At 32.4% G+C, this 14,051-nt stretch overlaps 2 protein-coding genes and 1 long non-coding RNA gene across 4 annotated transcripts in view; 2 read left to right on the plus strand and 1 right to left on the minus strand.

Annotated features, from left to right (window-relative positions):
- The window catches only part of LOC126701790 (uncharacterized), a 126,472-nt gene that overhangs the window by 24,418 nt on the left and 88,003 nt on the right, over positions 1-14,051 (plus strand). The window lies entirely within an intron of this gene.
- On the plus strand, positions 2,012-2,431 carry LOC126701796 (uncharacterized). The gene is made up of 2 exons (XR_007647501.1): positions 2,012-2,110; positions 2,190-2,431. It is a non-coding gene; the product is annotated as an uncharacterized LOC126701796 (long non-coding RNA).
- LOC126701793 (uncharacterized) lies at positions 4,080-5,916 on the minus strand. Its single transcript, XM_050400164.1, has 2 exons — positions 5,385-5,916; positions 4,080-5,304 (listed from the first exon to the last, which is right to left on the minus strand). The coding sequence occupies exons 1-2, from the start codon at positions 5,801-5,803 to the stop codon at positions 4,674-4,676; spliced, it is 1,050 nt and encodes a 349-aa protein (XP_050256121.1). The 5' UTR covers positions 5,804-5,916; the 3' UTR covers positions 4,080-4,673.

Raw genomic sequence — 14,051 nt, forward strand, 5'->3', positions numbered from 1 at the left:
ATTTCAGGATGGTACAAATGACTCCCTAGTATAAAAATTATTAGCAAATGACTTTGTACCTGATATGCATGATAAACCTCCTTTATTACATTTTATTGAATTTCTGTGTGTGCATGTTGAAGGCATGGCCTCATGTCTTGCCACTTGTCATTTTCACTGAATGCATTTGATTTAGGTTATATATTTTTGACATTATGATAGGCTGCCATTTCTCTTCAGTCTTCCTCTCATAAGACAACATTCTTTGAAGAATGATTCTCTCAAAGTAGATTTTATGGATCTCTATCCCTCTCTCTCTCTCTCTCTCTCTCTCTCTCTCTCTCTCTCTTATTTACTTATTAGTAAGTTACATATGTACCGTTTAGATCTTGAACCCACGACCTCCGCCTCTATCCATTATTATGGGAGAAGAAAGTGCTAGTTGAGCTATAACTTGTTGGCTAGATTTTACGGATCTCTTATATTTCAAAACTCTTTTGGAGTCATTATTACTTACCTAAATGAGGTTGAGCCTGAGCGTGTTTGTCCTTTAAGTACCCCTTTTTTTAATAATGATCTAATCGTTAATTTAGCTAAATTACCAAATCAGCCATTTTCAGATCCAGCCAACTTGGCTTTTCACCGCTTGCCATAAGTTGTTTTACTTGTGTACATGCCACTTTTCTTTTTTTTTACATGGATTGTTACCTCGACTTTCTATGTTGACAAAATGTCATAGACACTAGTAGGGGTTACAGCTACCATACCCCCAGATATGGAAAGGATGACAATAAATGGATAGGTAAAAGGTGCATTTTTTCCAATTTTGTTGTTGCCCAAGGGTTGGTGTGGGAACAACTAGCTGGAATGGTTAATTTTTCTCATAATTTGTGAGAAAGGATGGTTGGCAATGATCTTGATAGGATGAAAATAATATGTATCATATATCCTTTTATGCTTTAGCAGTATTTAAAAATCTACAACATACAAATTTTTTAATATTATTTTAGTTAGCCTATAATCATCAGTTCTTTTGGCATCTTAAACATTTTTAAAGTTACAATATAAAGCGTCTCTAATTGATTCGTAGACAAGTGGCACATGCGTGGCACATGTCCATGTGGCTTGGCTTTCTAGTTAGCGCTATTGCTAATTTCCTGTGTTTGTGGTACCTAATAATTATGACCAGTGCTGATACTTGAAATCAGTGGGTGCTATTGTATAGAATTTCGAGACATATCCTGAACAATATAAGGAGTTATTGATGTTAAAGTCAATGTTCAAATTGCATTTTTCTGTTGAACCTAATGGGGTCCTGTGTCCCAACCACTTGGGGTTGGCTTTGGCTTCAAAGACATTTTTTCCCATTCTGCTCTTTTAAGGGTCTTTGATGCAGGGCATTTCAAGCAGCTACATCCTAATCTTCTAGAAACTAATTACTTAGTTAGTTAGATGATTATTGAAGCATTGGCCAATAGGTTTTAGACATTCGTCAATCATCTAGAGGTTGCCAATGCCAAAAAACTAGTATAAGTACCATAATGTAAGCACTTTGTAAATCAGTCTGTATATGTGAATGAAAATAAGCCTTGAGAGCTTTTATTTCAGAACTTTGTGTTCTTTGCAGAGGTGCCTAACCACCTATCAATGTGTTCTGAGCAACTCACTTTCCATCTAATTTTAAATCGTATCACAGTCCACCACTTTCCCTGCATCAGTCTTATATTTTGTTAATTGATGGTTTCTTAACAGCCTGACCCTTGTTTATCTGTTTGTATGTAGTTTTTTCTCTCCTTTCTCTTTCTTGCTCCTTCAGTTGACTTAATTATTTCTTAATGTAAGGATAATTATTTTTACATTTGTATAATTATAGACGTATCTTTTATCACCTTGTATTGTCAAGGCAATACATCTATGTAGGTTAGCCCCCTTGGAAGTTAGAACTGACGTGCCTTATTTCATGTGCTTTATTATATTCACTTTTGTTTCTTCTTTGTTTGAAGGCCTGAATTTTTGTCACACTTTATATTCTGCATACAAGAGCAACCGCCCTTTTACACCTGACACTATTGTTCAGGGACTGCAGTACTTGAAAGCATCCATCAAGGCAATGTCAGTAAAGGTGATTGAGGTAATAGCTTTTTATTGCAAATTTATATGGCTAGTAGACCCTAGTCCAATTTGGCTGTTGATCATGAGTATACTCCAAGGCAGGTACCGGGTGTAGAAGCTGATGATGTGATTGGAACATTGGCAGCACGGAGTGTTGATGCTGGGTACAAGATGAATGGAAAAATGTCCTTGGAACATAACCAATATTCTTCCAATAGGGATTGTTTTGTCTCCATGGTTGTCACATGTGAGTATCCTATGTGTTAGATAGGATACTTCAGACTGTTTTGGAAGCAAAAAATACAGCTTTGTGAATAAAGGGCTCCTCTTGCTTTAAGGATGACTATTGGTTAACTTTTTAGAACTCTAAAGTGGTGTTGATGACTGAAACAAATGGCTAGTGACATATGAGCAACGTTTACAATCAATAATCGTGTCTGCAATAATGGGTTTTTTATCCGAAATTTATACACACATTCAACGGGCCATGATCCAACAATCTCAAACTCATTTTTGTGGGAGAGGAAGTTTCATTGAGCCAAAGCATAATATTGACACACAAAATGAGTGAAATTACTTTTCAAAGAAATGGGGGAAAATAGACATGTTGAAGAGGCTTGAATAGCTATGTCATTGTTAAGTAGTCAGTTATGATTGTCAGCTTTTCAGTAGTTCTAGCTAAATGCATTATTATGTTCAATTAGGGTCATTTTGAGTTTTCGTTAATGGTCAATTGCTATTATAGTGTAACATAAGTGCAGATCTACCCATAGCGTTCAGCATTAAAAATTTTCTCAATTTTAGGATAACTTAAAATTTGAAAGCCAATGAGCTTTAGCTCAGATAGCACTAACTCCTCTCACAACAGTGGGTGGATGGAGGGTGAGATCGTGGGTTCAAAACCTACTTGGTGCATGTGTAACATCCCTGCAAAAAAATTGATAGTCGATTCTGTGGATGAATTTTCCATGCAAAATATGTACTCTTGTTTTATTCCTTATTCATACAGGTCAATGACTAGCATTCAGCATATAAATTCTTTCTTTATTTATTATGCCTTGAAATTTGAAAGTCAGTTCTTTGGATGAGTTTTCCATGCAAAAGATATATATATATATATATATATGTATATATATTTTCGGTTGTTTTTGGGTGTATTCGAATTAGTGTTTTGGTGATTCGCTAGATTTGAGGTCAAGTTTATTTGTGGACTTTTAAGACTTCGTTTGCTGTCTAACCCCTCCGATAATGATAATGGTGATAGAGGAAAGAAACTCTACATGAGTTCTAGGACTGCATTTTATCCTAGAAGGCCAGCTATGCTTTATTGTATGGGATATTGATTAAGAGATAATGGGTCCATTTGGATTGAACTTATTGTTGCTGAAACTGAAAACTAAAAACTGAAAACACTGTAATAAAATAATTTTTAAATGTGTAAATAGTACCGTGGGATTCATTTTTAATACGTGAACAGTATATACACAGTGCATATACTGTTCATAACAGTAAATACCGTCTCCCAAAGTCAACAAATGCGGAAAAAAAAAAAAAAAAAAAACGTAAAACTTTGAAAACACATACGCTGGATTCAATGGAATCCAAACGGCCTCAACATATCCATCACATGACTAGTTGAGATAAGTATATTAATATGGAAACACAATAAAAATAGATTCAGGGAGGAAGATTTGAAATTTTAAAAATATTTTGGTCATTTTTGAGTTCTAAGGGTATTTGTGTCATTTTTAGCATCTTAGGGAGTATTTTTGGCCATTAGAGGGTTAGTTTTCTACATTGGAGTATAAAAAAACATAAAGGACTAAATCATGTGGTTTTGTATTTAGAAAACACCTATAGAAGCAATTTAAAATAACACTACAAAATAAACCATTTATAGCAGCAGTATTACTTTATAGAAAAAAATATATATATAAATATATATTGTAGTGGTCACTGAAAAAGCGCTACTTCAAAGACACCTATAATAGCATTCGAAAATCTGCTGCAAAACCTTCTCTAGTAGCATTTTTTCTAGCAGTTGCTAAAAAGAAGGCTGACAAAAGCTCACCATAACATGCTGAATTTAAATTGTTCAGCAAAAATAAAATAAAACATGCTGAATTTAAATTAGAAAAAAGAAAAAACACATTAAAAATGTCTGTAAGTTAGGAGAAAAGCTATCAGACAATCTGTCATTTCTGACATTAATTCAAGAAATACCCACCACTTAATTTATTTTTAGTTATCCCCTACATTTTTTTTTTTTGGGTTAATGGACAGGGCGCTGGTCTGATTTAAGTACTGGCCGTTTTAACCAAGAACCAGACCTATTAAAAATGCCCACCAACAATGGGTTCTGAGAGGACTCGGACCGACTCGAATCCGGATCACAAACTCCTAACCACTGAATCATCCAACGTGTTGGTACCTCCTTAAGGAAGGAAGGTGCTACCATCTCCCAAAAATAAAAAATAAAAAAATCCCCTACATTTGAGCTACAAAGTGGTGCTACCAACTCAAAAATAAAAAATAAGAAAAAGAAAAGAAGAAAGCAATATTTGACGGAGATCGACAGTTGTTCATGGAATGAAAGAAGCCGAAAAAGCCATATCTACCATTGAAATGAAGCCCAGAAAAGTTGCAAAACATCCAATCCAGCTCAAGATTCTGGCAAGCCTTGGGTTCGTACCGCGTTGCTGGATAGAAGCGGACAAACAAACGAGAGATGCTGAGTTAAAACCCAACGAAAAATCTCGTAAGATCCTGGCTCTAGCGGATAGCCTGGTGACATCGAGGGACTCGAGAGTACCAATTATTTGGACATTGAGTGAAAGTAGTGTCTCTGGCATTCTGTCTGGTCTCGGGTCCATTGGTCTCCTTTCATCTTCTATGTAACCATCCCAGCCTCTGCGGTCATTGTCATCGTCGTCTCCGTTACCCCCTCCATGACTACTTCCACTGCTGCCTATCCGTTCATTTCCAATACCCTCTCTTTGCCCACCTCCTCCTACACCGCCTCCTATTCCTTGATTTCCATCCCTTCCTCCACCCTTTCTTTCTTCCCCGGCTCTACCGCCAGAACCCGAGCTCTCACCTTGATTTGATCGTATTGCGTAGCAGCGCCCAGGGGGTTTGGCCAGCGGAGCTTTAAAAACAGAATAATGTGTCTCCCGTGACGCGTACAAAATCCCATCTGGGAACACTTCCCTCCTGCACAGTTGAGCTATGTTTAGTTTCACTATTCTCAGACAAAAAGAGAATTTCTTGTGATGTGAAAGAAAATTACTAACCCAACTAAAATCCCATGAAGATTGCCTTCTGTACCACAATTTGTGATGTATCCCCAGTACTCATCCTTCTCTATTTCCCATAGACGAGCAAACCAATCTAAAACGCCAACTTCAAACTGCCTTGAATGGACACCATAGTTGCTCTCAATAAAAGGGTCACCTAGATTGTTAATGGAGAAATGCTGCAACTGCGCTAGAGCACCATAGTCGAAGTCCAAGTTATACGGATAACCTATCGCAAGAGAATCAAACGAATCACTTTTCCTTTCGTAGAAGCCGGCACTACAAACATGGACCTTCTGACCCTCGAAAGTAAGCATGGACTCCTCTTGGTATAGGCTAGCCAATCCGCCACGATTCGCATCGAACGTTGTGTAGTAGGGCTCCACGAATGCTCTAGCCAACTGGTCTGGATCCATCTCTCCGCCGCACCAAATCACTGCCCCTCCTCCGCTTATGGCTCTCGCTACCAACAATGACTTAAGATAGAGAGAGAGAGAGAGAAAAGTATGCGTGTTTTCTAGAATGGTTGGAAAAATCAATGTCAATATATATATATATATATATATATATATAGAAGCAGAGACCTCAACTCATTGTGTGAGGGTCTAAGCTTTTGCCAAGTGGCACCTCCGAAGTTTCTCTACAATCATCCAACTCTCCCATTAATTGACTGGGTTTACGTCACAACTCTCTCTCTTCATCGTGTCTTTTGGTATACCAAATGTTTCATTTTTTTTTTTTTTTTTTTTTTTTTTTTTTAATAAAAAGGGATACTAATAACTAATGAGATCAAGATAGATACTCTTCTAGCATTTTTGTTGCCTAAATTACACAAATCCATATCTTTTATTTACCATAATCATTATTATTATTTTTTTTATTCTATGGGAATCCTTATTATTTTATGGTGATGAATTTACATACAAACATCTCATAAACAAAGTCTCCCTCCTCTGTTAGTCTTTTTTTTTTTTGGTATGGAAAGTTTTTACGTTAGTTATATAAAAAGTTTCTACCTTTATGATTGTGTAGATGCATTAATCACAGCTTGCCTCCAAAATGACATTTTGGTTTTTGCCTTTTTGTTTTCACATTATGTACATTATCAATACTCTGCTATAATGATTAATGTAGGATTTTCTAAACTTTTGACTCCCCAACCCCTCTCTCACGCTTTTCCTTCCCCTCTCAACTTTGACCATATGCCTCCATTCTCTTTCTTTCTCTCTTAAAAATACTTTCTTTCTCTTCAAAAAAAATAAAAAAAACCTTTAATTGTTAAATTTCCTAAACTATTGCTACTCTCAAAATTTGTTTCCATACTCCCAATTTTTTAAAACACTAGGCCAACGGAAGAAACCTATTGCTCTTGTGATCTTTTGTTGTAGCCAGTGGCTATCCATCGCACATTAAGTGGCCTTGACATGTACGAGTTCAAGCTATCTTTTGTTACTTTCAAAAGTTCATTTCTTCACTTACAATCGATAGGGTTAAGATTGTGAGATTTTGTGTTTTGCTATTTTTTTTTATAGGTTGTGTTATTGTGTATATCGATTTCCAAAAGATGCTTGAAGTCTAGAACTGAGAAGTCGATAATTGTTTATTAAGTGTAAAAGTCTCATTGTCATTGTCCTTTCAAGATTGTTTAATCTTAGCATATGACTTGAGTAGACTGGTCTTTTCAAAATAAACAAAAGCTAAACCTATTGTAAATCATAAAATTGGATTATAGGGATCAAGCAATTATCATCCAGGGTGGAGGGTTTTTTTTTTTTTTTTTTGGATACAAAATAGAAATTCTACTCTACCCAAATTTAAGTCTATATGTGTGCGAAGCTCTCTCTTGGAGACTTGAATCCCGGCCCTCGCTCCCCATACCCCACAAGCACTTACACTTGTGGAGTGACCATCGCACCAAGAGTGTGCAGTGGTAGGGTGGAGGAGATTTAGTCAATGGCAATTGAATTTGCAAAGGAAAAACAACACGACTATTCAATCCGCATTCTTTAAACTCCAAAGCTTCTTTCTTGAGTAAGTCTATTGATATTTCAATAAAGAAATACATATTGACTTTTTTCCTACAATAAATTGAGTTTTGGGTTAATGGTTTTTTTTTTTTTTTTTTGTTTGAGTTTTGGTTTAATGATGATTGTATAATGATCTATATGTTGTGTGTGCTTTCTTTTCTATGAATTTCAATAATGTATGAATCGAGGATTTTAGCATTTGGTTCATTAAGGTTTTTTTTTTTTTTTTTTTTTTTTTTTTTTTTTTTAATTCTAGATTTCATCTTTATTTCATTATTTTGTTTAGCTTTTGTTACTTCTTATAATGAACTCATTACTAACAAAGTTCTATGACAATTATGGTATAATATATGTACAACATTCTCCAAACTTATCTTACATAAAACATTACAATATTATCCGTGCATCGCACGGGAAACTTACTAGTATATATAAAAGCAAAAATCTCATGTGAGAGTGCATGAGGTCCTGCCATGTGTCACTCTAATATTGCATTTAACATTTTTTACCTTTTTTCATTAAATTATTTTTACTGTTACCCAATAAATCATAGTAACTTATTTTTACTATTATATAAATTTAGCATTTTTTACCTCTTTTTATTAAGTTTTTTTTTACTGTTACCCAATAGATCATAGTAACTTATTTTTACTATTATATTGATATAAACTGTTCTTGACAATTAGGCCAATTAGACCAAAAGTTATTCACTATAAAATGGATTACCTTTTAAAAGTAGACTAAACCTTATAAAAAACTCAAGCCCAGTTCTTACCTTACATATTCTGACCCAAGTTTGACCATTCCCACATGTAAATCAAAGCAAAAACCTTTACCCTTTTACAAACTCTTTTCTTCCTCCCCCACGTATAGATGATACTTCTAGAAAATCTCATTCTCATGAAATATCTCTTCATTTTTCCCGAATTTCAATTCAATATGCTTTTGTCTATTAATAATATTCTATGCAATTTATGCAGACAAATTCTCTATCATCGACCAGTGCAACAAAAATATATATAAATCTTGAGATCCCTCAGGTTGTTGAAATAATTGAGAAGTGCATATTTCTAAAATTTATAATAACAAAAAAGTCTAATAAATAGCATATACTATCTCACAAAATGCCATTAACTTATTATTTTCTTTAAAAAAATTCAATGATAGGAATGGTCAAAAACATGATCCTATACAAGAAATACCAAAAATTCATGCAAAACAATTTTCATAGGAGGATTTATCTTTAAATAATATGAAGACAATAGTAAAGATAAAATGCATTGAATGAGATCCTATGAAACAGGTTCGTTAATTATTTCAAATTATACTCATCATTTATGTAAAAATATAATAATACATCATATTATTTACATTAAAAAAATAATACATATTAATTTCAAAGTTCATTGCAAGATGTGAATTGCTAGAGTATTGCAATAATAAGTAACATTGATACAATAATGGGTTGATATTACATTTTGTGCTGAAAGGATTGTCAAATTACAAGCAGGATCATTTTGGTGTGCAAAATGTAAAACAAAAATAAATCTTTCTATCCCAAAGTTAGAGGCACTCACATTAACTACATACTCTCCAAATATTTATAATATATTTATCTCACTATAACTACTATATATATACAATTGCAAACTACTTCAGATACAAGATTCAAATTGAAGTTTTTAATGCAACTAACAAAACAAAGTTTGTGATATTTGATCGAGATGCCAAGAAAATCCTAAATAAATCTACAAGATCGAGATCTTGCTGAAAAATAAACTAAGGTACAACTTATTTAAATTATTGTAAAAATATTGATATTGGAGATGGAGTCCCACTTGATTTGAAAAAAAAAAATTAGGAAAAAAATGGATTTCTCTACTTCATTTGAATGAATTCAATCTAAAAGATGGTTTTGAAAATTACATAGTTGCTAAGATTTTTGATGCGCCTTCAAATGATAAAAAGGTATGGAAGGAAAAAAAAAAAAAAAACACAATTCAACATGCTATATTAATTCTTTTTGCTGCACTATTCCAAAATTAACAAAAATAAAAAATTTATAAAAAACTTTCACATCATTGAAATTTAATATAAATGCAAATACCTATGAAAAATCTTAACGACAAAGTCCAAACTTTGTAAGATCTAATCAAGAATCTCTCGGTGCCAATTCATTAGTAATTAACACAAATGATGCAACAAAAGGAAAAAATAATGAAAGCTCAAAAATTGAACAAATATGGACGGACTAAATTTCAAATGATGAAGATGGAGAAACTGATGATGACAACAAGCGTCACCATACCGCAATAACAAAGCATTGAAGAAAAAAAATTCGTAATGAAGCTTTTTATTACATCACATAATAAAAATCAATAATATAGAATGAATTAATATGCTTTTATCAACTTTTATTATACAATATTACTCCAAGTTGTTTTCATTATTGCTCATTACTTGAACAAAATAATTATAATAGATATATGTGTGCAATTTATAATTGTTACTTTTTATGATGAACTCATTACTAACAAATTTTTTTAACAAATATGCTATAATATATGTATAATATTTTCCAAAAAAAAAATTACATAAAACATTATAACATTATCCGTGCATCGCACGGAAAACTTACTAGTCAAATTTTAATTGAGATAGCGAACGACTTTATTTTATGTGCGTTTACTGTACGCTCGCCGTTAGAGAATTCTTGTGTCTCAACAAACTGTTCTTATGGGTCATGAAATTAATACTTTGAATATGTATTTTGTTTAAAAAATTTGAAAAAATATTTTAAAATTGAAAAATTAACCACAACCCATAAAAAAAATTGATGAAAAAATTTTAATTAAATAAATTTAAAAATTAAAGAGCTGAAATGAATTAAAGTAAAATTAAAGAAACTATAATTTTAAAAATGTTACCGATCAATTTTGCATATTAACTTTTTTCTTTAATATTAATCTTTTCTTTTCTTTTCTTATCTTAGTTGCGAAGTAATGGCCCGATGACGTGTCATCATATTATTTGATTTGATGGGTTGGTGTGTCGGTGATAAGTGGTGGGATGGGCCCATAGATGGATGACTTTTTTTTATTATTTTTCTTTGGTTAAAATCCAAATCTATTTTCTAAATTTTTTCATATATCATTTCAGTTCTTTAATTTTAGTTTCATTCATTTAAATGCTCTAAGTTTCAGATTTATATTAAATTAAAATACAAAATTGATTCTCTAACTTTATTCAAATTTCATTTTAGTCTTTTAATTTTGTTTTAGTTCATTTCAGTCCGTTAAGTTTCAAATTTATTCAATTAAGGAATTTTCATTAATTTTTGTTAAAAATTTTTGAAAAATAAATCTGAAAAATATTTTTTAATCATTAATTGAATTTTATTAATTTAAAATTTTTGAAGAAAAATTAACCAAAACATATAATAAAAATTGATGGAAATATCTTAATTGAATAAACTTGAAAGTTAAAGAACTGAAATGAAACAATCTAAATAAACTTAGAGCGTCAGTTTTATATTTTACTCTTTATATTTATATATATATTTATATATATATATATATATAGAGAGAGAGAGAGAGAGAACATTCTTCAAAACCATCTCATTCTTCAAAACCATTTTTCATAATACATTATAACATTAAATGATAGACTCATAGGATGACTCACTCATGACTATTTTCTCTTCTTCTTTTTTTAAAAAAAAAATCTTTTCTTCGTAGCTAATTAATGGACCACTTGTTTCTCTTTAATTAAATACATTATTTACTCGTCATCATACAGTCTTGCTTGATTTTTTCCTCTATATATATATTGTTTTGTATGATGGGTTGGTGTGGTGTGTCGCTCATGACTATTTTCTTTATTTATTTTTTAAAAATTTTTCTTCATTGCTAATTAATGGATCACTTGTTTGGCTTTAATTAAATGGGTCCTATTAATCATTTATTTTATGAAAATTTTAATGAGAAATTAAAAACAATTGTCAAAAATTGCATTTTCATTTTTTCATAAAAAATTTCATAAAATAAATTATTATATGTCGTAAAAGTACACACTAATAAATCCCTAATTAAATAAAATATCTACACGTCATCATTCGTCTTGTTAGATTTTTTCCTCAAAAATAATATCTATATATATTATTTTGTTTGAGAATTAATTCTGGGGTCATGGCATGACTCGTCGGCAGAAGAATTGTAATTGATAAAAAGGCGATAATGGGTGCATATAAAGGCAGACTCCTCCACCGTCCACAACACACCACAGGTGAGCTGGCACCAAACTTTTTCTTGTTGGAGGGGTTGGTGTGTCGGTGATGGGATGGCTCCGTAGACTCATGCCTATTTTCTTTATTTATTTATTTTTTTTTTAAATCTTTTCTTCGCTGCTAAGTAATGGACCACTTGGGTTATCAAAAAAGTGATGGACCACTTGTTTAGCTTTAATTAAATACAATATTTACGCGTCATCATTTGTGTGGTTTGATTTTTTCCTCCAAAAAAAAAAAAAATTTGTTTTGTTTGAGGGGTTGGTGTGTCGGTGATAAGTGGTGGGGTGACTCTTTTTTTATTATTCTTTTTCTGTTAAAATTTAAAATTAACCCTTTACGTTTTTTCAAATTTTATTTCGATATTCTAATTTTGTTTTCTTTCATTTCAGATTTATTTCATTAAAAGGCTTTTTGTCAAGTTTTATTTAAATTTTTTAAAAAGAAAATCTGAAAAATATTTTTTAATCATTAATTAAAAATTTTAATTTAAATACTTTGAAAAAAAAATTTTAAAATCAAAAAATTAACCGAAACATATAAAAAAAGTTTATAAAAAAATTTCAATTAAATAAACTGAAAAATTAAAAAGCTGAAAACTAAAATGAAATTTTAAAATCCTTACAGATGAATTTTGCATTTTAAGTTTTAACTACTTTTTTATTATTATTAATCTTTTCTTTTCTTTTCTTCGTTGCGAACTAATGGACCGATGACTTGTCGTATTTTTTTTGTGGAGAGTCCATGGAGGCAGGAGTGACTAGTTTTCATTTTTAAGACTGGCTTTCCAATTGAGAAGAACATCTATCTTGGTTTCGTTGTCCACAGAAACGGAATCAGCAACAAAGGAAAAATGTAACATGGCCAACACAAATAGAGAAACGGGGCAAAATACTGTTTTGAAGCTAGTGAATGCCATGGGTTTTTGGAAGCTAGTGAAGAGGATCTGATTCAGTATTTCCATTATCTAATTTTCATCATTCATTTTCTTTAACTACAAATCAAGTTTGGTCGTTAATGGGAAAGAGAATAGCTATTTCCGCATGATTATTGACTTTGGCTATTCTCATGTGGAGAAAAAGACCCATGACCATAAATTGCAAAGGAAAAAGGACCCATGGACATAAATTCCAAGCTCAATAAATAGATAATACATCAAGAAGAAAATTGAGGAAGAGGAGCACTTTTTGTTTTTATTGCTGGAAAAGTTGCAATTCTATTGACGGGATCAATTACTTTGAAGTTTGAACATTAAAAAAATTGTATTCAAACTAGTAAGCTCATTAAGGGCATAATTGGTATGCTATAATATATGATGTAATGGAATAGTTATTCCTGGTAACGAAAGTATAACCAACATGCTAATAGTTCCCCTTCCAATTTTTTCAATCATTAATTGAAATTTTTAATTTAAAAAAATTTTAGTTATTCCTGGTAACGAAAGTATAACCAACATGCTAATAGTTCCCCTTCCAATTTTTTCAATCATTAATTGAAATTTTTAATTAAAAAAATTTGAAATTTTTTTAAATTAAAAAACTAACCGCACCATATAAAAAAATTTTAATTGAATAAACTTGAAAACTAGAGAGCTGAAATGAACTAAAATAGAATTAAAGGTCCATTTAGTAATGTTGTTCTAATAACATTTGTAAGGACACGAATGTTTAACGGCCCAATAATGACGTTGGGCTCGCACATGAAAGATCCCTTACAATATGATTTGTAGAGAGTGGGCTTGTAAGACTAGCTTTTGGTCACGGGGCGTTGATCCAAACCAGATTTTAGGGGAACTCAGGTAAGAAAGGGCTTCAGTCTGGATATCCAAGCCCTACAACTTCATAACCTGAGGGATTGGACTCCTCGGATTATGTCCGAGGAGCACTAATGTCTTTCCTCGGTTACCCGACGGTAGGTTTTTTGTGGTGGTGTACATACATTGGTAAGGTATTCTCATCCCTGGAGTCTTTTTTCCTGAAGGTGAGATGGGAGGCTCTCCTTTTTTCGCCCCCTCCCCTTTATCACTTTACACTTTCTTTTATACTATCCCACATTTGTTGTCCTTCGTCCACGTGTAGGGTCAACTTTTCCCAGACTGATATTTGTCTTGTCAGTCTAATCCCAGAATCGTTGGGGGTGGTTGATAAAGCCGAAGAATCCGGTTCTGTTGGGTACCGAGTCTTATCTGGGAATGGTAGTAAGGGCAGCTTTCCCGAGATATTTTGGATCTTCTTTCATGTTTGTTCCTGTACCCTTTTTTACCCCTCTTCTCAATGGAGCTTTGGGTCTGCCGGGGACTAAACTGTCATCGGCTGCACCTCCGGGCCATTTTGTGTCTTATATTCTTGAGTT

This window comes from Quercus robur, chromosome 10 (assembly GCF_932294415.1).
Source record: "Quercus robur chromosome 10, dhQueRobu3.1, whole genome shotgun sequence".
In the NCBI taxonomy this organism is placed as follows: domain Eukaryota; kingdom Viridiplantae; phylum Streptophyta; class Magnoliopsida; order Fagales; family Fagaceae; genus Quercus; species Quercus robur.

Bases quoted from the DNA above. Each gene is read 5' to 3' on its own strand.
- LOC126701793 (XM_050400164.1), bottom strand. From the start codon at position 5,803: ATGGATCCAGACCAGTTGGCTAGAGCATTCGTGGAGCCCTACTACACA. The intron at 5,305-5,384 runs GTTAGTAATTTT...TCAACTGTGCAG, and splicing joins CTTCATGGGATTTTAGTTGG to GAGGGAAGTGTTCCCAGATG.